We start from the raw sequence: 24,763 nt of genomic DNA, 5'->3' as shown, positions 1-24,763 counted from the left end.
TTCAGACACATTTCTTGGCCTTCATCAGCAGATTGAGCCGGCTGAGATGAGGCTGAGGTGAGACCGGATATTTGCTTATGGCGAATAAGTCATACAGCCTCATTCAAATCACTCGGCTCGACTGCTTTAAACCCCAAATACTGCCAAATTGGCAAGCTGGCACTCTGCGGCAACAACAGCTCTGTGTGCATTATCTTTTCAAAATAAAAGCCAGACAATGCTGAGGTATTCAATGATCGCAGTATTTTATATTATCTAATATCAGCCCAAGTCCAGTTCAGTTGTTTGTCTTGATCCTGAGCTTCAACAATAAGTTTTTTAATTGATTCATTTAAACTAAACTAAATTGATCACCAACTGTTTTGATAATCGATTAACAAAAGTCATTTTTGAAGGAAATGTGTTAATCATTTGCTGGTTCCAGTTTCACAAATGTGAGGATTTGTTGGATTTTGTTGTCATTTAAGACAGTAAATGAAGAATCTTTGGGTTTTGGACGATTGGTTCGACGAAAGAAGCAATTTGAAGACGTCACTTTGTGCTCTGGAAACTTACAAAATGATTAATAATGACTAGAAATCGGCGTAGCTGCAGCGCTACATGGATTTTGGCTGTGTGGAAACTTAACATCTTCATGCCATCTGCGTCAACTCATCCACAGATGGAGGCCGGAAAAGCAGTAATAGAAACTATCCAAAACAACTATATACTGCTGGTTAAATGCGATAAAATCCTGACTTCATAATGTGTGTGTGTGTGTGTGTGCGTGTGTGCGCATGTGTAAGCAGGGAGGCACATTTCTGACAAGGATCTACGAAGCTGCGTTCAAAGCCATGCAGAGAGTGTCGGAGGAGAAAGAGGGGAGGCGATGCCGAGGAAAACACAGGCTCCACAGAGGTCATGTTAAAAAGGTTTATTTCAACAACTGTCTGAATCTTGTTTTGTTTATTCTCTGGTCGAAGTCCCAAAAAAGTACAAAAAAAAACAAAAAAACAAGTACATCAAAGGATTAGAAATCACATCAATGAAAACCAAGACACATTGTGTTGCTTCTTTTTATAATCAATCCAAGCAAATTTTTTTTTTTTTTTCCAATATTTATACATACTCACTGGATTAGTCAGACAAACATCAAAACCTCTCAGTAGCTTTATCTTAATTATTATTTTTTTTTTACAATGACGTTTTACGTACGTTTTAAACTTCTGTATGATTTCTTTCTTTTTACAAAATACACCAATGCAGGCAGGGGAAGGTGTGTGTGTGTGTGTGTGTGTGTGTGTTTACATATAAGCGTGTTTATGTTTTCATCTTTTCACTGTGTGTGTATGCTTCATATGAGTGTGTGTGTGTGTGTGTGTGCAGGTAAGAGAGATAAGGGAGAGTAGAGTGACAGCAACAAGGGGGGCGGGGCTGCGAAACAGGGGCGTGAGTGGATGTAAGGGGGGGGGGCGGGTTGCAAGGCGGCGGCGGGATGAGGCTGGTGGAGGGGGGAGGGGTTACTCTCAGCTGGGGTGGAGTGGCGGCGGCGGTGGTGGTGGTGTACGTTTTTTTTGCGGCGGCCCGGGCCGCTTGGTGGCAGTGTTGCCGTGTCGGAGACAGTTGCAGGTTGGTTGGCTGGTACGTTGACAGGCTGGTTGGTTGGTTGGTTGGTTTGTTGGTTGACCGGTTAGGCGCACTCGGCAGCGGGCGGGCGAGCGGGCGGACGGACAGCAGGGAGGGGTTTTGGGGGGGCTCCCGTTGCCGGCGCACCTTTGTCGTTTTCAGTGTCGTGTTGTCAGGTTGCTGGGGTTGTTTTGTTTTTGTTTTGTTTTCACATCATGTTGTTCTGCAGTGAGTTTACCTCCGAGGAGTTCTCCTCGCCCAGGACCTTGTGGTTCTCGTGTTTGGGGGTCAGAGAGTTGTGGATGTTGAGGGAGTCGTCCTCCTTGGTCGGGGCCTTCACCGGGTCCTCCAGCTTGTTCTGGGAATTAGGATCGTCCTACCCATGGAGGGGTGGAGGTGGAGGTGGAGGTGGAGGGGGTAGAAAGTACAGTTAGAACCACAAACAGTTTCATGTTCAGATGCAACTTTTACCGAGCCAATTGACAGAAAACTTAACTTTTTAATTCTTTTCAAAGCCTTTGAAGCCAATTCTGACCAACCCATCAGTGCTAGACTTCCTCAAAGACACTCGTTCATCTTTGTTTAAGGCAGCAACAAAGAAAACCAGCCCTTCATCCCAAAGAAACACATCCATGTTGGACTATTCTGCACATCTATGTCCAACATCGACATTCAGTGCCAATTCAGGACCAAAGTTAAATGAACAATGAACATTGTTCGGTGTTTGGCAGAATCGTCCCACATGGATGTTCTCCTCTGGTGATTGGGTTGTATGAACTGAAACTCATTATGTTTTTGAAGAATCCCAGAACTTTGGATTGTTTTCTGTTTCATGCACTCCAGCAGATATTTATGTTCCAGCTTCATGCTTTAAAGAACCCAAACCAGTGTGTTTGCAAGTTTCTCCCCTGAACTACAAATCTTTACATTCGCTCTGACCTTTTTCTGAACTCTTGCTTTACAGTTTGCATTTTTATGGTTTTGAGTCTCTTTCCAAAGCTTCAGTATTTGACAAGTTGCTGTGATATAAGCGAGCTTCTCGAGTCAACAAATAGATTTTTAAATGGTAGAGAAATGAGAAGTAAAAACAACGGATCCCTGGAACTGTTCTAAAACACAGCAGCATTATTCAATTTGTAGAAAAAGGGATAAAACCTGTAAAAAGAAGCACTGGTACGGTCCTTTAGAGACTTCCAGAATGCAGCAAAATACCATTAAATATTCAGCAAAATCAAATTGCAGATATTGTATTGTTACTTCAAGCAGAACCGGTCTCAGTAGCAGCCGTTTCAGCGGTTTGGAGGCTCCACTGTTTGATAATCATCATGCTCGGCTGGCATGTTTGCGTTTGGTTGAGGAAGCAAGCGAGGTGAGCTGCATGAGCGACACCAACCCGACCCCAACTCCCCTCTTTTTTTTTTTTTTTCAGGCAAAAACCCAGGAAGCACATGCACATCCACATGCAAGACCCCTAAAATGCCCCCGTGTGCAGAAACGGTCGCTCATGCAGAACGCCTCGTCTCCTCCCGCCTCACCTCCTCCATCTATTTACCGCCCCGAAACAAAAACAAAAAGAGGAATAATCTCTCCACCCTGGCCTTTTTTTTTCTTTCTTTCTTTCTTTCTTTCGTTCTTTCTGTCGGTACCACCGTCATACATACCCAAGCAGTCGCTGGAGGGGGGAAAAAAAAACCAACAACGTGTTTTTAAGAGGTTTCAATTCAATTCATCTGAATCTAATTAAGGTCAGGGGGAACAAATTGATTGCGGAGTCCATTTTGGCTCTGTTTTTCCAGCCTCTTATCCCCATTAATATTGCATGGCATCATCGACCCTGCTGCGCCCAGGCATCCTGGGGCGTCCGTCTGCGCCTCTTCGCCACACACACACACGCACACACACGCACAAAGGCCACACACACACACACACACACTCTTACAGACAGGCACACAAGTGGAGAATGGTGAGATGGACACATTCATTCAGACTCACACATCAGATTCCAGACCCTGAGGCCTGTGCCATTTGCAAACACAACCTAATTGAATGTTTGCGTTTGAATTCAATGGCACTTTTTTTTTTTTTTAGAAAGGAAGAGCAGTGAGAGCATTTACCCGCTGGCTGCTGGCCTAGATTGTAACTTCGGGCAGGACGTGTGGATACGTCACTTCCATGGTTACGGGATAGGGGCCCTCTGTCCTCCCGTCAGCGTGAAACTGGAAAATGTTTTTTGGTTTGTTGGATTTCATTGTTGTGCATGGGTGGAGGGGACAGCGGGCAGTGGGTGGTGGGAGGCACAGAGTCACGAGGACTTTAGAGTGGGTGTCGTTTTGGGGGGAGTGGGAAACAGAGATAAACAGGGTTCTGATGATGATGATGATGGAGGCACGCGGACAGTTCCTGATGTCCTTCTGTGTTTTAGAGGGCCGGGTAAGAGTGCTGCGCTTGATTTTAGGCGCTTTATTATCTAACGTCAAATGACGCCGAAACATGGTGGACGAAAGTAAAAGTTGGAGTGGTAAGGAACGTTTACAGAAGTCGCGTTTTGTATCATCATCGTATCGTTCCCTTTGTGTTTCATTGTCACGCAAATATGTTCTGAACGCTCTGAGCAACAAAATGCAGAAACAACTTCCATATTGCTTCCACTGTTGGGGACGATCGGACACTGACACACCAGGCCAACGATCAGCTGTCGATCAATGACGAGGTCCTGGTTTTAGCGGTGTGTCCAGCACTGTCGGCCCTAGTCGACTCTAGATGGCGGCATTTTCGGCCGACTGATCGGTAGAATCGGCGGCGTAGTCTGTCGCTGAGAGAATTAGAGAATGACCGATATGTCCAGAGGCTTCAAGTAAAGCAAATAAGAAATATCTATTAGATTTAGGCAAGTTTTTGGAAATGTGGTCCTAAATTTGATGTTGTGTAATTTAAGTCAACATTCATATTGATCATGACGCACAGAAATGACTGAAGCCTAATTTAATTTGAAGGGAAAAACATGTTCTGTGTAGCTTGACTTCCTCATTTTTGTCTGACTGCAGGGAGATCGTTATTTTTTATTCAACGTTTTTTCTCCCGCAGCTGATTTAATGTGTTTACATTATTTGCGAGTCCGTTCACCTGCGTGTTTGTGATGCTCGGGCACATAAACCTCGGATTAAAATATTTGTCTTGGTGTGTGTGCGAGTGTATTCTCGCCTTGTTTGTGATTTGCTTGTTTATTTTCTCTGAGTACATATCTGTGTTTGCATTCAGACGGCGCGTTTGTGTCCGGTTCGTATGCGCGAGTCTGTGTTTGTGTGGAGTGCGGAGGAAAAAGACGACGACCGATCCTGAGCTGATTTTAAAACAGACGCACGGATGTGTGACTGGTGCAGGGACACGACGTTTAAATTCATTTCACATTTAAATATTAAAAATTAAGGTTTTTCTGATTATCACGTTAATGATGTCCGTCAGAAATCACAGAATCTGGCCGATCTAAATGGTCTTTTATTTGTGTTAGTACTCCATAAAGGATCATATGAACATATTCAAATTAAAAAGTGGCTATTAACTCATTTTTTAAAAGCACAGTTTTACTGCATGACTGCAGCATCTGGACTTTTAGGGTCAGTTCAGTCTTTGCGAGAGGCCGATTCAGTCGATGGAAATGAAATCGTCTCGGAAATTACGTCCAGCTCTGCCCGGTCAATTCATTTTCTGTGTTGAATTTATTTAGTATTGACACAAAAAAAACAATTCAATTTCGCCGTTTTGCTGCAGAGGAAACTGTGTGACTGCTGAATTACTGTGGAGGGGAGATTGAGGGCAAGAGGGTTCAATTTGACACAGTGAACGACGCACAATAGCTTTTCTGCTACTGCGGGGAAACATAAGTGCTTTCTGGGTTATTTTTCAGAAATGACAAGTGTGCGTGTGTGTGTGTGTCTCTGAGGTGTTACGTCTGTCTAGACATGCGAGAAGGCCCTCACAAGGTCAACAGAGCCCTGCTGCAGGACCGATGCAGTTCACGTCTGTTAATGATTGGGTTTTTAATGTTTGTTAAAGGGCAATTTCACACATTTTTTGAAAATGTTTTTGATCAAGCAGTGCTTTAACGTGTGATTCTTTGAACGACAGCGACAAAACAAAACATTTCTTCCAGGTCCAAGATCCTGTAAGCCCTGTAAGCCTCGCTGATTCTGCTCGGAGCACGGATGGGAAGTGTTGGTGTTTACACAGCTATCGCAGCAGCTGTGGACCTCCAGGAGGACGAGGTTTTTCAGGTCCTGGGCTGCAGAAGCACCAGAACCGGAGCCAGGCCCGCAGGCAATGGTATTGAGTTCAGCAGCCTGTACGACACACACAGCCGAGGAGGCAAAAGACAAGAGTCTCAGACTCAGACATTTTATGTCTTGTGATGCTGGACTTGCTTGATATTTAGCCGTGTTAGCAAAGTTGTGAACTAGTTTTTGATCATAAACCAAGTCAGCCCATTTCGACAGACGTTTAGCACGTAGCATGTAGCAACCAGGTGTCACCGTCTCTGGTTCAGGCTACGTTAGCTTGCTGTTAATGTTCTGGTATGAAGTATGCATGTTTGATTCAAGGCGTGACATTGATGTGACCTTCCTAGTTTTGTTTGTAGTTGGCACACGTTACGTTACATCTGTCAAACTGTTACAGAAACCTTGTACTTTGTATTTATGACCGTTGTGTTGCACTCAAACTGTGGGGGGCGCCAAACTGCACAAATATACTAATATCTATATAATGTTGCTTTAACTATTTCTTTGTATTTGCTATATATTTGCCAAAAAATGTTGGTAAACTCTGATGGGGACACAGATTGGGGATCGTAAAGGTCTGCTGTTGTTGTATATCATCAGTTGTGTGGATTAATTGATTGTCTTCATGTCGGGAGGAGGTAAACACTTGGATTGGTCCACTGAGAGCTGAGAGAGGATGATTGACAGGGCCACAGTAACAATGAGAGAGCTGTTTGGGGAAGGTGAGAGAGAGAGGAGGGGGGCGGGACTATCTGACATTTGGGGATTTTTGGTCTTACCTCACAGTCGGACTCCTCTTTGGTCTTACACTCCCAGGTGTATCTGCTCATGGTTTTCTGAGGGGAGGGGGATGGGGCAAAGGGTTATACTCCTCAAAAACCATACAAGCCATCCTCAGAGAGAGATTGAGAGAGAGTGAGAGACAGATCGAGACGGACAGACGAGGAGAGAGACAGATCCGACAGAGAGAAGAGAAGACGAGGAGGGAGGGAGCGACAGATCAGAGACGATACGGAGAGATTGAGAGAAAGAGGAGGCAGACAGGAGGAGATAGAAGCAGACAGATAAAATAGACAGAGAGAGATCGAGTGTTGGAGACAGAGTAGGAGTAACTAGACTTCCTGTCAGACGACAGCTGATATTCCCAGCTGAGCTACAGCGTCTCTGAGGTAGAACCCGACTCTGCTGTCTGTGTTACCACGGTCAGTACAAGTTTGTTTCTGGTGAGGTTCTCCACCGTCATGAGTGACACCGGGATATTAGTTTGGGAGGGAGTTGAGAGTTGAGAGTTTTTTGCTGTATTAGAGGGTTTATTTTGGGGGGAAAGTGGTCTGGTGTTTGGTTTGGGGAAGCTTACTATACACGTCTAGATGAGTTTTGGTTGGAACATGTGAGAAAATAAACCCGGACTGAATAGTAGTTGGAAATCTGTACAGTTTGTTTTAGGCTACAAGGGCAAGAAAGGTTGTCAGTTTACACCAAGATGATGATTTAACTCGTATATCAATGGGGTTGAGGTTCAATTCAGTTTTATTTGATCTCAAAACTGGGTAATTAGGACAACTGAGACTAATGTAAAGCAATAAATTAGATAGTTTGAGACAATACAACTCAAATTGGCAACATAATGAGAATAAATAGAAGTTTTGACTTTACGATGATGTATTTTGTTCTGTAGAAAGAAGTAAAGAAGTTATTACGCTAACAAGCTAGCTTCAGCCTGTCCCCGGTATGTAGCTCCTGTGCTAACGATGTAAACACTTACACTCCCCTGCAACTCCAAACCGATAGCTACATGGCTAACTAAGCTAACTTGCTAACAGCAACTATGGTTAGCCGCAATTACAGCGGTCACAGTCGTAATCTGCTTTCCTCTAGTTGTTGAAAGCTTTAATAACATTTTCTGACACCTAATACACATCGGCAAAGCTAATAAAAAAACATTTATGCTTGAAACTTTATTTATTTACTCCTGTAATTGCTAGTTTGCCGTCTTCTTCCCTGAATTTCATATTGTAATTACTCATTTCTTGGGACAATAGCCTGAAACTGGCAGCGGAAATCTGCACTGAGTGCATCCTTGTGCCCGGTACAAACAAAAGATCATAACACTGCTTGATAATCATCAGGGTATATTTGCTAAAACAAACCATATAAAAGTATTTCCAAGTACTATTCAGTCCAGTGGATGATTTAGGATTTTAGGGGCTCTTATGTGGAGTAGGTGTCGAGTTAGGAAGTTGACATTTACAAGATGTTAGGAGGTGATGATGGATACTTTTTATTACTCTTTTCGAAAATGGCATTAGGGTTGTGGGGTAAATTGAGACGCGACAGAAATGAGACGTCTACAGCTGGAGAGAGATGAGGATTCTAGAGAGGAGACTAATCGGTGTGTCTTTTTACGAGGGGAGAGAAAACTACTGATGGAGTTGTTAGAGGGTGGTACCACATCCTAAAAAGCAAAACAAAATTAAAACAAACTCTACCTCAGTTGTAGCACTTGAACTACCCATGCTGCTACAACGTTAGCATTGCCGCTACTCGCTACCCATGCTTCGGTTAGTGAGGCACCTGTCGGCTCTCTGCTGCCGCCCGCAGGCAGCCGCGAGGCGTTGCATCTCAGATGTTTATCCTGATAACCCCGACCATTTCTCCCGAATGTCCCACACCTTTATCTTACCTGTTTGTGACATCAATCCTTCCCCCTTCCCTCCCCCCCGAGAAAACCAGAATCAACCCATTTTAGACCGCTCCCTCCCACAGCCCCGCCCATTTTCAGGATAAACAAGTAAAGCAGACATTTTGTTATACATAGAATTGTAAACAGATAGCGAAGCAAAGCTGCGGTGGCTAACATGGCCACCGGGTGGCGCATGTTAGCGATAGAGCCATGACATACCGATGCAAGAGGTGATCAGAGATAGAGCAGGTTAGAAGGAGGTGAGGTGGGGAGGGGTCGCAGTGAAGGATTGTGGGAGCTTTCTCTTTAAAGCGGTCAAACTGAAGCCAGGGACGACAGAATCATCCAATCGTAATGAATCCTTTAACGACAGCGTCAAACGTTCTTAGGTGTGATGTTGTTCGCTATGATGCCTTTCTGTCGCCGTCCTAGGAAAGAAGATGTTTCAGCCAAAGTTGCTTTCTAGTAAATGTCTGCTTAGTTTCATGTGGATTCAAACAATAAGCTGATTCACGTTGCGTCTTCTCCTTGTCAGCGAGCAGCTTAAATCCTTCTTGGACACGTTACAATCAAAATAAACTAGCGGGACGTTATTTGATGCAACGTCTCCACACATTACCTGAACTCCATTTACTTCTCGTAATCTCTCATGTGTTTTGTTTGTTTGTGTGTTTTGCTTGTTTGCCGTCGCCTTCCAAGAATGGATCAATAAGCAATAAACCAGGGGAGCGAAATCAATGAAACACAATGAAACTATGAGAACAGACAGCTGTGTTGTTGCCATGGTAACACGCCGCCCGGGGGCTCAGTGACTCCTTAAACACTTGTTACTCTGAGATGTTATAGTACATACATCCTGTCAGCAGGGATTGTCGGGTACAAAAGGAGAATAAAAGTGATTTTTCTCTTTAAATTTTCTTCGTTTTTGTCATTTTTTATTCGACAACTGCAGCCGCATCCTTTTTCTCTTTAACAGAAGAGTGTTTCTCCTTAAATTACGATCGGAAAAGGTATTTTTCTGCTCAAGGGAAATAGTTTATTAAGATCTTTTCAAGCAATATACTGCAGCTTTTATTGCTCACCACTTTCAAATGTGTTCTGTGCAGTTCCAGGCAGACATATTTATTTATTTCTGCATGGAAATAACACAGGAAGCCCTTAAAACTAACTGAATCATTCATCGAGAAAGTTGTTTATAGCCTCTCAAATGTAAGGATGTGCTGCTTTTATCTGTTTTAAGTGAACTGAACATATGTTTGTGTTGTGAAATGTTATATTTTAGGACATTTAAAGCGTGTCACCAAGGGTTCTTATGAGTTAATCATCTGGAAGGTATACGTATATATCAGATATAAGGCCACATTATTAACAACCTTTCTACAATCAAGGTTTGATCAGTTTGTGTCGAAAATGAGAACGCTTTCCATGTGAATCCTACAGATTTCTTTCTCGTCCCTTTCAGTGGATGAAATGCGACCTGACGTTAAGAAATAACAAATCTGCTAACGGAACAAGTGAAAATGATCCGAAAACACTCGCTTTATCTCACCGAAGTGTTATTTTCTAGGTGATTGTGTCAAATGTGTAACAAAATAGAAATTAGACACATGTTCTGCATGAGATTTTAAGTGTTTTTTCCCCTCGCCAACATGAGAAAACTCCCGCCGTCCTTCCTCGCACTTCCACCTCTCCGACCTCCCTCCTTTAGCGTTGCACACCTCCAGAGTATCAGAGAATACTCATGCCCATGCATTAGGGGAGGGGGAAGGGGGGAGTCAGAGGGCCCGGGCAGGGATTGCAGGGGAGATGCAGAAAAAGGGGTGAGAGAGAGGCGAGAACCACGTTACCTGACAGATAATGTTATCATAGTAAGCCAATGCACGGGCATGAGGGACGTTAGGAGGGGTGTCGCACAGTTTCCTTACATTTGGGTGGGAGCCCTCAGCGATGGTGGACAGCGAGAAATTATCATTGTGCTGCTCCGATGTAGGCCGGTACTTACTGCTGGGTGTCGGAAGATGGAGGGGAAAGGGGGGAGGGGGGTGAGAGAGAGGATGGGATGAGGGGAGGAGAAAAGAGTTTTAGGTAAAAAGAGTCGGAGAAGAGGCGAGGTAGGATGTAAAGAGATTAGAGGGTTTGGAAGATATGGAGAGCAGAAGGTCGAGAAGGATGAAGGCGTAGAGAGATGAGAATGTAAAGTAAGAGAAGAATAAAAAAGGACATTAAGGGAGACAAGGAAGACGGAAAACAGAGGAGAGAGAGAGAGAAGAAAAGAAATAATAAGAGGAGAGTCAAGAGAGGAAAATAATAAGGGGATTTGGAGGTGCAGATAACGAAGAAGAGTTTTTGGAAGATAAGAGAACGAGAAAGTTTGAGGGTTTAGATGAAAAGAAAAAAGAGGGAAGGGAGGAAGAAACGTGGGTGAAGGGACATTTTGCGGACGATGATCCACGAGGTGAGGAGGAGGAGGAGGAGGAGGAGGAGGAGGAGCGAATCCAACAAGGACGAAAGACGAAGAGACGAGGAAAAAAGACAAATGGAGAGACACAGTGGGACAAAAAAGGGGGGCAAGAAAGAGGACAAATTTCAGGAAAGAGATTACATCGTTGAGGAGAATACAGACAGAGGAGAAATAGGAGGGGGGAGAAAAAAAAAAAGCAAGAAAGCAGCATTAGTCAGACAGCAGGTTCACAAGGTCTGTTTGTCAGCTGGCAAACAGGACAAAAACACAGAGACACAAACATTTTATCTGTGATGCAACAAACGTTTGACGGTTGACCGTCATGATTTAGGTACTCGAGTCCCCGAAGAGACTTTGACTATTGCCTGTCTGTGACTAACAGGGAGAAAACTGTTTCTATTTTACACAACACAAACAACTCTTTATGTTTATTATAGATTGTTCCAACGAGAAATGGAAAAACCAAATGCTTTTGTCTGTAATCCGCCTGTGTCCAGAGATAACGGGGTAAAAACTGTACCTCAAAATTGAGAAAATGAAACGCTGCTGAAGTCTGTAAGCACATAGACGATGTGACGGTGTCTTCACCTAAATGAGTTCTGATGATAAACCCTGCAACGCAACGTGAACCTGCTGCTTTTGTGAGCAGTGACGGCTTTCGTTGCGTGATAAAATCGCCGTCAGACACCGATGATGCAAGAAAGTCAGGCAGAAACATCAAACTTTGATGCAGTAAATATGTGGATATTAGAGCCCTGCATGTTCTGCAGCATTTTCAGTCGATGGAGAACTCCACCAGATAACATTAAATCAGAAAAATGACAAATCTGGCTAAAAAAGTTGACAGAAACTTCTTTTAGTTGATGCGATACGTGCTTTAGAGTTATGAACCTCACAGATGTGCAAAGCAAATAAACATATTTTCCAAAAATGTGAAACTTTCTCCTTCTGTTTACACTTGCACATTATTTTTCCCCACTTGGACAGACATCTGTTTGGAGTTGAGCAGAGAAATTCCTGCTGACACGATGCAAACTCCACTTCAGGTATCTAACACTCGAAGTGGAATCAAATAATTACCAGAGAGAAATGTTCAGATTCTGAAGAGGTAAAGAAGAAACATCTTTCACGGCTGACGTGTTCGTCTCAGCTCGGTGACGCCGGGGAAACACGGATGATTTACGTCTCTCGTCTCTTTCTCTGATCAGCTGCACCGATTCATGAGAACTTGGTGTACCACTTTAAAAACCGACGCAGACAAACATAGACTTTCCTTTAATCTCGTCGGGGAGGAAGCAAACTTCGGGAGTTCCCTCTTGCCTGCGTTCGACTGAACTCTTTGAATCTCAACCCGCTTTCTTCTTCGCCTCCGACTTCTCAAAAGGGAGGAGAGGTTTGACAGGAGTGTCACAGATTTTTCTCACAGAAAATCCTCCTTCTCACACATGAAACGTTTGTCATTTGACCCGCGCTTATATAAACCTTTACTCAGAACGTGTCGGGACACCAAAGCGGCAGCAACCCTAAAGATGTCTCCCTGTGTTTCTCCGTCTCTCCTCTTTCGCTCCCCCGTCATATCTATAGTTAAAGAGGCCGTGATCTACTTCCTGCGAGCTTCCATATTCATATTTCATGAACGCTGTGACAGGACAATCAAAGACAAACAGACAAACCTCACGTCTGAAAGTCTAGAACCAGAAACCAGCTTTGGACGTCTCACTCTCATGTATTTCTTTGAACACAAAATACCAATTACTGATATTTATCAAATAGAACCGTGCGTTCACAGGGCTTTATAAGCTGTTTACTATAACGAATAAAATATGTGTGCACATTTCTGACTTTTATCCAACTGACTCTGGGTGTGTATTACTCTTTTTCAAATCAGTTTGGGATCTCAGGGCTTCCACGGACTTGGATTACACCTGACGAGCTGTATTGGAGCCATGAATGTTTATCTTGATGTTGCTTTTCCACGTCTACTTCAGTTGTTCAGGAGATTTCAGCAGCAAAGATCCGGAAATGTTTTGCGGCCTACTAAACTCCAGCTGACATTTTCATCAGCACGGGGGGGATGAGCAGATTTTAAAATTTTTTTTGGGGGAAATGATCTTTTAATGAAGAAGTCTTTTCATCTTATACCTCAGTGTTTTTCCTGACGAACACTATGCACTCATTTTGTCTTTCGTTGGGGGACATCAGATCAGAAAACACTTCCACGTCTCGCTCCAGAGGGAAGGAACAAACAGCGTATAACGCGGCTGCACCTCCTCCATCGTTTCGTCGCTCCCTCCTCTCTTCTCTTCTCTTCTCCTCTGTTTCGGTCTCCATCTTTGACCGGGATGTTGTGGGTCTGATCTCGACTGCGGCAGAGAAACACTGCGACTGCAATTACCCACAGCAGATGGGGGAGTGTGGGAGTCTCATGTATTCATGAGCCTTGTCAGCAGTACAAACACACACACACACACACACACGCTGAGCCTTTTTCTCTGTAACTGCCCTCTCTTATTCCTTTTTCCCTCGCTTTCACTTTCTCTTTCCATCTCTCCTCTCCTGCTGCAACAGTTTCCCCCTCACTCCCCCCTCCTCCTCCTCCTCCTCCTCCTCCTCTTCTCCTCCTCCTCCGTTTCATCCTGCCCTCCTTTTTCACTCCTCTTATCCGTCACCCTCCTCCTCCTCCTCCTCCTCCTCCTCTTCGATTTCTTTCAGCCGACCACTTGATGAGGCTGTGTTGTCTCTTTCATGCTGCACCCTGCTGCCGCTGCACACACACACACACACACACACACACACACACACACACACACACACACCCCTCAGGTCGCACAGCTGTATGTAGGTCAACCCCGCCTCCCCCCTGCTCCTCCCTCCCTCCCCCCTCCTGTTCAGACTGCCCTACTTTCAGCTGGATCCAGAGTACCAATGACATCACCCTTTTCTCCCCCCACCTCCATTTTATTTATTTTTTTATTTCTGTCAAGCTAGCGTCGAGGCTGCACCACTTTCACCTCCTCACCATCATCTCCATCATTTTATAATCTCCTCCGCCATGACTAGCGAGATAACCTCCCCTCATCGTCCAGATAAAAATAGACCCCCCGTAGCGTGGGATCTGGCGTTGAGCATTCGGTCGCTCGGTTCACATTTGCATCCGCGGCGCTCCATCGCCGGGCTGCTGCTCATCCACGACGGCTCTGTTGCTAGGGAGATGGCCGCCGAAACACCGGCACTGAACCACCACCTCCCTCCACCTCCACCCACCACTTTCTTTTTACATTCAATCCAGTCCTTCAATCTGTCTGTCACTCTCCTTCAGTTTAGATTCAGGCCACATCCCTCTCATGGTCTTTTTCTCTTTTTCTTTCTCAGGGATCTTCAGCGGTTTCTCGGGAAAGTTTGATAAAAGATTCAGCCTCTGTAACTTTAAAATGAGGCTGAAAATGTTATATTTTATAAGGAAAAAAGCCAAAAGGGAAATCTGATTCATGTTTGCACGTCCATGGCACATTTTCCAAATTAATATACGTCGACTTTTGCGCCTTGAATCATGTTTTCTTCAGATGCTGGCTCTCATTTACATATTGAACCAATAAAATGCGAGTGAGCTCTGCAGGGACGGACGTATTTAATGGTGTGTCACCTTCTTCTACTTTTGAATATATTAAATAAATCTTATAGTGTTTGAAATGTTTGCTCTGAGTTTGATGGCATCCTGAGCAAGATATACATGTATTTTAACTATATTTTAACAGGATTTCATACGTTGTTTTAGGTTCTATCATGAGAAACTTCAGCTTCAACTCAGTGGCAGGTTTATTAGGTGCACTTTTACAATCGAATGCAATCCGATACAGCTGTTCTGCCGTAACGTGTTTTCTTTTACGATGCCTATAATCGCACTGTTATTGGAGGTGTTAATTCAAACAGCGCAGAGGTTGTAGTCAGTGATGGTGTTTTACTGGACTGCATTATATTCAGAGGGGTAAATAGGTGACAGAAAATTAGACACACCTGTCAATTTAATGTAGTCCTACGGCCCCTTTATGACCTCATTACAGGTGATTTTACACATTTCTGACACTATAATTTAGCCAAATTGTTCAAGTGTTCATCAGTCACAATTTAACCAATCAGATCAACGGACCACATGACTTGGTGAAGATGACTGATGCTCTAGCAGCTACGCTAACCTCTCGAGGAGTCGCTATTGTTATTTTCAAACCGACAGTCGCTTCTCTTGCAGGTCGTCACACCGAAACATCCAGCTGCATCACGAGGTAATCATCTGCCTCAGATCAATGTCACAGGTGAAGTATACAGTTTACGTTCACACGCACCACGAGGAGCTCGGCGCTAAACAAATATCATTAGCAGAGCCCTTTTTTTCTCCCTGAGAGCGTCCACCGGCTTCTCTCCCCGCTGCCTCCTTCATCTGTTCTGTCATCTGGTTTCTGCCGGCTGCTCACCATCAGCTCTCCTCGCCGCCCCTCCCTCCTCCTCCTCCTCCTCCTTCCTTCCTCCTCTCCTCCTGCATTCCTTCATTGTCTTCCTCACTTGTTCGCTTTAAATCGCTTCCTATTTCAGCATTAGACTCCTCTCCTCCTCCTCCCCTTCACACTGTTCTCCTCTCTCTCTCTCTCTCTTTCTTTGTCGCCCATCCCCCCATCCTCCTCCTCCTCACCCTCATCTTCCACCCATTCTCTATCCTCCTCCTCGTCTATCAGGTTGTTTTTTTTTAACCTTCTTATGGTCTTCGCAGCCACGAACGCAAACATGTGACGATTCAAACTGCAGTGTCACCTTTACAATCTCACGCCTCTAGTTGTAACGGCAACAATGATCACGATCACGAGTATGAATAAAAACATGTAAATTCATCTAATTATTTCTAATCTAAAGCATTTTCGTATTAATGTAAATGTAACGGAACTGGTGCAGACAAACTAAAACGTCTCCGTATGCTGTGATTGTGGTTGTGAGGTGGAAAAATTGGAAAAGCAACATGTTAAATCTCCGTCATGTGTCCTGACGGAGGCTCAGGCTCTGCTGTCTGACTCATTCTTGCCCATAAATGTAACTTGGAGACGTTTTTTTGTTGTGGAAAACATTTCCTGTGTTCAGAGAAACACAAGCCTCTACAACCTCGTCTTTCTCTTCTCCTGTGAAGGACACATGCTTGTGTTTACTCTTCCTGCTTTTATTCGTTTGTATTTAAAATCTTAACAGTTCTCACTCCATAAACAGTCACCGGGGTAAAAATGAGGGCATTTTTATATTCCTGCAGACGGAGGATGCGTTCAGATTTGTCCGTGACATATGAACCATATTGAGGTTTATACATCCTGTTCACATAACATGTATATGAGCCGATTTTAATGTCAGGAGGTGGATTGGATGTTCGTGGCATTACACAAGACGGCTGCCAAGCCAGAGACCACTGTTCAAGACTGTGTTTCAACATTTGTAATTGTGAAACCACTAGATAGTTTTGATGAAACGTGTTTATCGCGACAACCCAGACAAAATGTGATCTTTTCCTACCTCTAACCAAGTAGTTTTTATGCCTTGTGCCTTTGTGCTGTCATGCCAAGAATTGGATCTTAAAGAAACACAAATCAACATGTGTGGTTTGAAGAAATGTAACTTTTTAACATTAATTCTGCCAATTAAAAGAGTTTCTCTGCTGTGACCTGCTGACATTTTACACAAGTTTTCATCTCCTAGCCTCACTCTCACACACCTAGTGAATTCATAAAAATTCAAGTAAAAGAATGTGAATTTATAGAAGATTATTAAGAACAAATACACCTGTTCTCTAACCAAAAAATGCACCTCCAGCTGACCAAACCTGCAGATCAGCTGATTAAATAAGATAAGACACTGGAGGTTTTTTCCTCTGCAGATCTTTAAGCATCCTATAAATTAGTTGGTTAATATATTCTAATCATTTCCTTCCATTAGTTTCACTTTCAACGCCTGCATTTAATATAAAACTGCATCAAACTGCTCCCCCCCAACAGCTTCTGTCAGACGAGGAATAGCACATCTTTTGAAAGCCACTGGTTGCATGGCAACTGGTGGCACCTCGTAGTGTCACATGTCATCAATACCAATGCTTTACATGGGTGGACAATTTGGCGGATTAACGTGGAAGCGAAAAGGAAAAGTCACCACCAAAAAAAACGCTGAAAGTTTGAGGAGAAAAGGAGGTTTCAAGATAAATGGAGCAACTCGTATTTTTGTCAGACCTCAGGGGACAAATAAAGTGATCTGCCTCGTCTGCAAACAGATGAATTTGGTGCTCGAGGAATTTAATGCTAAGCACAGGAGCTGTTACTAATCCTTAGACAAGTTTGCGGGTTTCCTAAATCATATGCTGGCTCCTTAAATTGGCTCTCAGTCGTCAATACTTTCAGAATCCCTGTATTAAATGCAAAAATCTGAGGAATAAAAGGGTAAATTGCTCTTCGGTCAGGCGGATGGCACTTCATTTTCACAGCGAGACCACAACTTGTAACCACGAGCCACAAGTACATATTGATTGTGTTCTAAGCCGTCATCCAAAGTCATTTGGGATTAACTAGCGTAGATTCAACCGAGTTTTATTGACTTAAACTTGACAAAAGTCCTGCTGGTGAGTTTCTGTCCCACATCAGAAAAATGCTCAGACTACCTTTTCGTTGACTTCTTGTTCAGGTGCGACAACTTTTCGGGATGTAAACATGAATTCCTGCAGACATTTGGACCCGATCAACACATTTCATGACACAAATATAAAACGCCTGCTCACTTCTAAGCTTCGGGACTATTTCCCCTCTCCGCAACTCACTTCTAGACATCACGAGACGTATTGATTGAACTTCAATTTGTGTTTTAATGTTGCCGGTTCGTCTGCTCGGCCTCTAGATTTTATTTCCACCAAACTTATTTTCCCCCTCCTCTCCCTCTCGCTCTCTCTCTCTCTATCGACAAATCTGTCTCTTCTCTAAAACTTCACACTAAACACGAGCCGGGGCAGCAGTTCGGCCCGGAGGCAGAGCCAGCCACAGAAACAAAGCCTTTCTCCTTCAATCTTTAACATCGATGGGAGTAATGTACCGCAGCCGAGGGTTCAGTGTCTGCCGGGTAACTGATAATAAATCTGCTGCGCCAGAACGCCTTTGAGCAAAGCACTAAAGACTTTACTTTTTTTTTTTAGTTTTCTTTGATTGATCTTTTTAAACTTGTACAAATGAATCCACTGATTTAAAGACGAGCCCGCAGGACGGAGCGTGAACACTAAAAAGGAGATCCTTAACGTGAGAGTTTCTCTTGGGTTTGTATGATTCTTCATCAGAAACACGCCGCCCGATGGGAGGTTGAAAGGTCTTACATCTTCGTTTTACTTCAAGCCCTTCGTAACATCGTGGGAAATAAATCTAGGGAATACATTTTCACACTCAGTGGCTGTATTTTTTCATGCTTTACCTTCTCTGAACTGAAGTGAATCATGATTTGCGAGCTGGGGAAGGATGACCCACTTGGCCAAGAAAAAAAGATGAAGCAGATTAAGCACTTCCACTGTTTTAAATTAATTATCACCGAGCTCAAACTCAGCCTCACCTGCGCTTACGCAGCTTCTTGTTCTCCGTCTTGAGCACGTGGAGCTTCTTGGCAAAGCAGACGATGATCATGAAGAGCAGCAGGACCACCAGAGCTGAGGCGCCCACGGCCAGACACATCACCTGGAACTCGGTCACCACCGACTCGCAGCGAGCACCCTTGTGCCAGATGTAATCCTGGACGTTACATCTGAAAAGGGAGAGAGGAGAGGAAGGGAAGAAGGGTCAAAGGAGGGAAAGTTTTGAAGTGTAGAGACGTGGCAGAGAGAGGAGGATGGAGATAAGAGGTGTGAAATAAAGGGAGAAGGAAGAGGAAACAAAAGAGGAAATGTTTAGTTGGGTAAAAGCGCATCATTGTGATTCTATAAGACGCTCAGACTGAGTGAATTGCGTGTAATCGAGTCTGTATTTGTTTTTACAGCTGAGCGAGAGCCACGTATTTTGCTTTTAAGTATCATTGAACTGTCACGCTCGCTTTAAATGCCTCAATATTCCCATCCAGTCTGTTTACGAACATTTAGGATTTCCTCTCTGTTCCTGATTATATTTAACAGCCTCGGTGTGGAAGTCTGAATCACTCTCTCCATATTTAGATCTAAAAACTTGTTTTCATGTCGCATGTTACGTAAATCTTTAGTGGTATTTTTTTCTGAAGTAATCGACCGCAGGCGTGTTAGCAGCACGGAAGAGTCGCTGGCAGGTTTTGCACGACATTTTTTTATATTCCAAATGGATAATGTCATCGCTTTGTGTGTCTGAAAATAGAGAGTGAAGAAGAAAAAAAAAAGAGCCCGGGGCATTTTCCCTCTATAAACACACTCGCTGTCACAAACACACACACACACACAGACTGTGTCAAAAACACAACCATAAAAGATCTAACACAATACATATGGGCATCCATGTGTGGATGTACATTACCGGCACATATGTGAACACACACACAAAAACACACACAGGCGCCATCTGAGTCCCAGACTCCCTCCGTGGCCGTTTGGCAGAGTACGGCGTCCGCCCGGGGACATAAACGACGGCGGCAGATGGCTTCGTCTACAGACTGTTTGGAGTGTAAAATGGCAAATCTATTTCACCGCTTAACGAGACCATAACTCTGCTGAGCGACGATGTGTCACTGTCACACCAGAGGAAGAGTGTGTGAACATAGACGGAAGCTGAATGATTAAATCGGTACCATTTATCCGATTGTCCCGAGTTTTAATAGATTATATTCAGTCTGTGTCTGGACTACGTGTCAATATTACTTTCAATGTTTTCAAACAGGAGCTCCAGTTTAAGGTTAGAAGTTATCGGTGTGTTAGTTTGATACTTCTTTCTCGATCTCCCGGGTGTCGGTGCCTCACAAAGATGTTGAATCAGGACTGTTGGACCCTCTTATGGATAATTGCTCTCTACTGTAGATTTATCTGTTTTTGTGCCATGAACATGTTAAAGGGATATTCCGGTGTAAGTTTAATCCATGTTCTAAATCACCGTGAAACTGTGTTAGACTCCCGCTCGAGAGATCAAGTTAGCAGACCGCTAATTTACGGAGTTTTATCAACCTCAGAAACAACTGCACGACAACAATACACTGCGGTAAATGGGTCCAAATATAAACCGCCACCAAAAAGCCACAAATAATGCTCAGAACAGCACCAAACTTCAGCAACAGTACAAATAGGGTCTCAGCACATAGTCCGGGGCATCTAACCTCCGCTAAGTTGTGATTTTGACCAAACATAAATAAAATTGACTGGACTTGGACATTTTTTCTTGCTGCTTTTCTTTTAGTTGTTTTTGCCCGCAGGGCTTTAAAAGTCTCTGCGTGAAGGAGGCACTGCTCATTTCTTTCTCATGTATTTTTCATATATATCAGCGGTGTTGTTTCAGTAGGAGGTGCTGAAAATACATTTTACTTCTGACCTTTTCTGAAGCAGTTCATTGCTTTGTTTCCCAAACCAGTACTCTCAAACTGCGGGCATGCTGAACAACATCCACTGCAGGTGATACACTGGCTACCTCATACATTATTACTTTAAAAAAATCTCTTTTACTCCTCTAATAATTTGCATTAAGATGACTTGTGTTTTGTCCCCAGAAGGAAGGCGAGTCCCCACAATGTGTTGAACAGACTTGTGTCCCCACAGTGCTAGTAATACAAGTTCATCCTCACACACACACCCAGATGAGGGTGTATGAAGTGAATGGAGGTGTCGGGGCGTATGACCACTCAGGCTACGTTCTCTTCATGCTAAGCAGGCTCCTTTCACCGACCCACTTCCTGTATCCTTCCTGAAATCCTTCACGCTTTTATTTTGCCAGCTGAAGGGAAACGCTGGCAACGAGCCAGGAGACATTTTGAAGTGTGGGCATGAGCGAGAGGAAAAAAAAGGGGAAAAGAGAGTGAGAGATGACGCCCGATATCGCAATTTCATCAAGGAGACATCAATGCACTCGACCTCGGAGCGATTCTGCGCTCGCACAAAGACGAGGTTTATGTAAGCCAGAGTGTGGATGGAGGGAGGGACGGAGAGACGGGGATGCATAAAGCACGCAGGCGGGCGAGGATGTGCTGGTCGTCATGGCAACCCAGCTGAGCGGCAAACGGAGCAGATGCGGCGCTGACATGTCATTCCATCACACGCACGCAACCTCGCTCAACCGTCCACAGGGACACAGTTTAGCGGCTAGTTCCTGATTTCTTTTCTTTCTTCCTCTCCACTTCCCTCCCTCGCTCCCTCCCTCCCTCCTCCTCCTTGTCCTCCTCCGTCTCTCCCGCTGCTTGTCCTCTTGAAAATCCCTTTTCTTGTTCACTGGCTCTTTCCCTCCCCATCTCTCTCTCTCCTTCCTCCTCCTCCTCCTCCTCCTCTTCCCTCCTGCACTTTGCCGAGTGCCTCCAGCTGAATCATGTCTCTGCTTTCAGTTCATGCCACTGCTTTTTTTTTTTCTCCTCTTCTCTGACATCAGGGTGAAAACACAACAGTCCAAAGGTGAACGTTCTGGGTCAGTTATAATTGTAAAGAAATGAAAAAAGAGGACTGAACCGAGCTCTGCCAACAAGTACTGTACTGCCCGATGTCTTATTCCTCTGAGCTCCATTGTTGCACAAAAACTGTTGAGAGTCTTGGACATAAATTAAAGATCTGGACAAATCGAATGTTGACCTGTTTATGGTGCTATATGAAAAGTCAGGGGATCATGAAAGTCTGCAGTTTTGTGCATTTCATTAAACCTGCTCATGTTTTTGTTGAACAGCGAACTAAACTTATAAGTTTATAACTCATGAACACACTCATGAACATGAACTAATTCCTTTTGTGGGGCCACGTTAACCATCATTGCCACTCCAAAAAAATCAGTGAGCCACATCTTTGTAATGGTTTAGATTCTCCTTCACCACAATGAAGACACACACTAGTTATATCGAGTGAATCTCCCATACAGCGTGCTGCTGTTGTAAAAACTCCGTCTGCACCTCCTTATCCAGGACTCCACTGAATCGAAAATATCACCAGACTGCCTCCTCGTCATCATTCTCTCATTGCTTGCAGCCCAAATGCCAAAATTAAAGAGGGCAATGTGCAATTTTTCAGTTTTATGTTGTGACAATTATGGTCTAGCTTGGTTTAGGAACAAAACCCACTTGGTTACAGTTGGGAAAAGATTATGTTTGGGTGAAAATACCTGGTTTTGTCGCCACAAAACACGTGGCTGGGAGTTGTCTTGACATTGCTTCAAAACTATGATGGTTCCACGCTTACAAATACTGAAACGCCGGCTTTGAAGCGCGTTGTAGAAATATCAATACGGCCCGTATGACGTACAAATGAACGTATCTGTGGTTTGCAGAAACACAACAGTTTCTTCTGCTGCATAGTCACCAACCTCTTTATGCATTTGTCTTTAGTTTTCTGTTTCAGACATTCTTTCCATAATACATTTAATAAGAAGATCTGTGATATGTTTAAGTTCCCTGAGGTTGCCATGCTGTTAAAGGCTACAGGGCACCAAATGTGTTTTGATCTGCAACTGAAAATATTCCCCAACATATGCACGGTTTGTTCCTGCTCCAGTCTGTGCAGAGTGTCTCCAGATTTCGGGGAGAAAACAGAAGCCGACACCAGAGGAAACAATTCTTGGCTGAATTTCGAAGATAATCTTTAGGACTGGATTTCCTCCCCCCAAGAGTCTCCGCTGCACGGACGAGAAATCCAATTGGAAATGACTCTTCATCAGGGACAAAAAACTTCTCCTGTCAGACTTCTTTTCAACATTAATAGCGTGGATGGCTCTCTCGCTGTGTGGACCAGCCTCCCTCGTTCCATCTCGCTTCCCCTATAAAACCTCCCACGCGTCCCACAGGCCTTCCTATTGTGTCCCTCAGCACAGTTTTTTTTCCTCCCCAGCCCGTCATTATCTCCATCAACGCGACTCTCCCCTGCCGCGTTTAAAAGCATTGTCGCGGCTCGGCAGAAATACAACAGAATTAACATCGGGGACATTACAAAGAAACTAACAAATCCTCCCAATGTTTACCTGATTAGGCTGGTCCTCTGGGGCGAGAGAGAGAGAGAGAGAGTCTTTAATTTTATTTTTAGAGGGTGACAATGGTGCAGATGGGGCTGTGGCCCTCTAATAAGACCCCCTGTTGGGTTTGATGAGGAGTAATGGAGGGTGAGAAGGGAGGAGACGAGGGGGGGTGGTGAAAGGCCAATACAAGACAGACGGTTGGTTTAGTTGGGCGAAAGGCCAGCAGAGGACAGCCAGCGGGAGGCATTTTGGAAACTGAAAATATCAGCTCCAACTGTCGACTGAGTCAATACTGCCGCTTTAAGTGAGACTACGTAATGTGTTACCAACACAAAAATGAATTCAGAGGCGATAAAACACATCTTTTCTCAGTTAGTACACTCAGGGGTCTCGTCGTCGCAGCCTTAATCATTCTGGTATGATTAGTTTTATTATTCGTTGATAACAATGTGGGAATAATGTGACATTGTCAAAGGTGTTGCTTGTAGTGACAGCATTTCACAAAGAGTTTCAGCTCATTGTTTAGCTGTTGGGCTTCAACTTTACCATTTTGGTTCACTCTCACTGCTCTCATGGCATCAGTTTTGCACAGACATGCAGCTGTTTTCAGCGAAAATGCTCCAAAATGCCTCAGTACACTACCTGCACAAATAGCTCAAATAGCTGCCAGAATCTTATTTTTAAAATGCTATGGTGACATCTGTTCCACCGGTAAATTACCAAAACTTAAACTCACTAAACCAAACTTTCCTTGTTATAGTCGAGGTGATATGTGCCAAATTTAAGGCGAATGTACCGAGCAAGATACTCAGTGAGCTAGTCAATCTTCATCAGCACTAATTCACAACAAGATGTATTAATTATTATGTCCGACATTTTCCAATTGGAGCAGGTCTAGTTTATACTCTTTAATCAGTTTATTTACTCAAATACTCAAAGAAGACTCAACATTTGTCTCCTGAGCAAGAATTTGGTGACAGTAGCAAGAAGAAAACTGCCTTTAACAGGCAGAAACCTCGAGCAGAACCAGACTAACCTCGACTGGTTGGATACTCTGATTTCCCTCTCACAATGTCACTTCATTGTCCATTAACTGTTCACCTGAAGAGTTTATGATATTGTTTATGGTATCATTGTAACCGTTGACCATCAAAACATAGAGGCAGACATCAGCTTTTCTTTGTGATTATGTTCGGTTCAGGAGATACAATGCAAAACACGTTATTCTGTTGTCGCGCAAAGTGAAACGTTTTTTGATTGGCTCAATATCTGGAAATGTTAAAGGCCCCAAACTGCAGAAGTGTACCGAGTTTAATGCTTTTATGAAAAAGTGAACATTCATTTCCTACGTATTAAACCGGACTAATAAAAACAGTGTGAGACAGATGCATTACATTTGTTTTGTGTCTTTATCAGGCTGCACATGTTTTCATTTGGCTAACAAAGCAACAAACAAGTCATTTCTTTTGCAGAACAAACGGAGGGCAGAAATGTTTTCCAACAAAGTCTTTGGCGGGTTGAGAGGAAGAGCAACCAAACAGAAGGATCTGGACTGACAGCAGAGGGCACAGCGGGGTGTTTCTACTGAATATTTTAGCATAAATCT

The 24,763-nt window shown here is 43.8% G+C and overlaps 1 protein-coding gene across 1 annotated transcript in view; it reads right to left on the bottom strand.

Moving 5' to 3' along the window:
• Positions 1–898: 898 nt before the first annotated feature.
• Positions 899–24,763, bottom strand: part of LOC115567787 (chondroitin sulfate proteoglycan 5-like) — a 35,049-nt gene continuing 11,184 nt past the window's right edge. Inside the window, exons 3-6 of the mRNA XM_030394633.1 lie at positions 18,629–18,817; positions 10,488–10,566; positions 6,659–6,715; positions 899–1,981 (exon numbers count right to left, since the gene is read on the bottom strand). Of these exons, the coding sequence (XP_030250493.1) occupies positions 1,814–1,981; positions 6,659–6,715; positions 10,488–10,566; positions 18,629–18,817 (493 nt within the window). The 3' untranslated portion in view covers positions 899–1,813. The remainder of the gene's footprint in view (positions 1,982–6,658; positions 6,716–10,487; positions 10,567–18,628; positions 18,818–24,763) is intronic.

The sequence above is a fragment of the Sparus aurata genome, chromosome 17 (assembly GCF_900880675.1).
Source record: "Sparus aurata chromosome 17, fSpaAur1.1, whole genome shotgun sequence".
NCBI classification, from domain to species: domain Eukaryota; kingdom Metazoa; phylum Chordata; class Actinopteri; order Spariformes; family Sparidae; genus Sparus; species Sparus aurata.
Note: the sequence above shows the minus strand (reverse complement) of the source record. Positions and strands in the feature narration are given on the sequence as shown.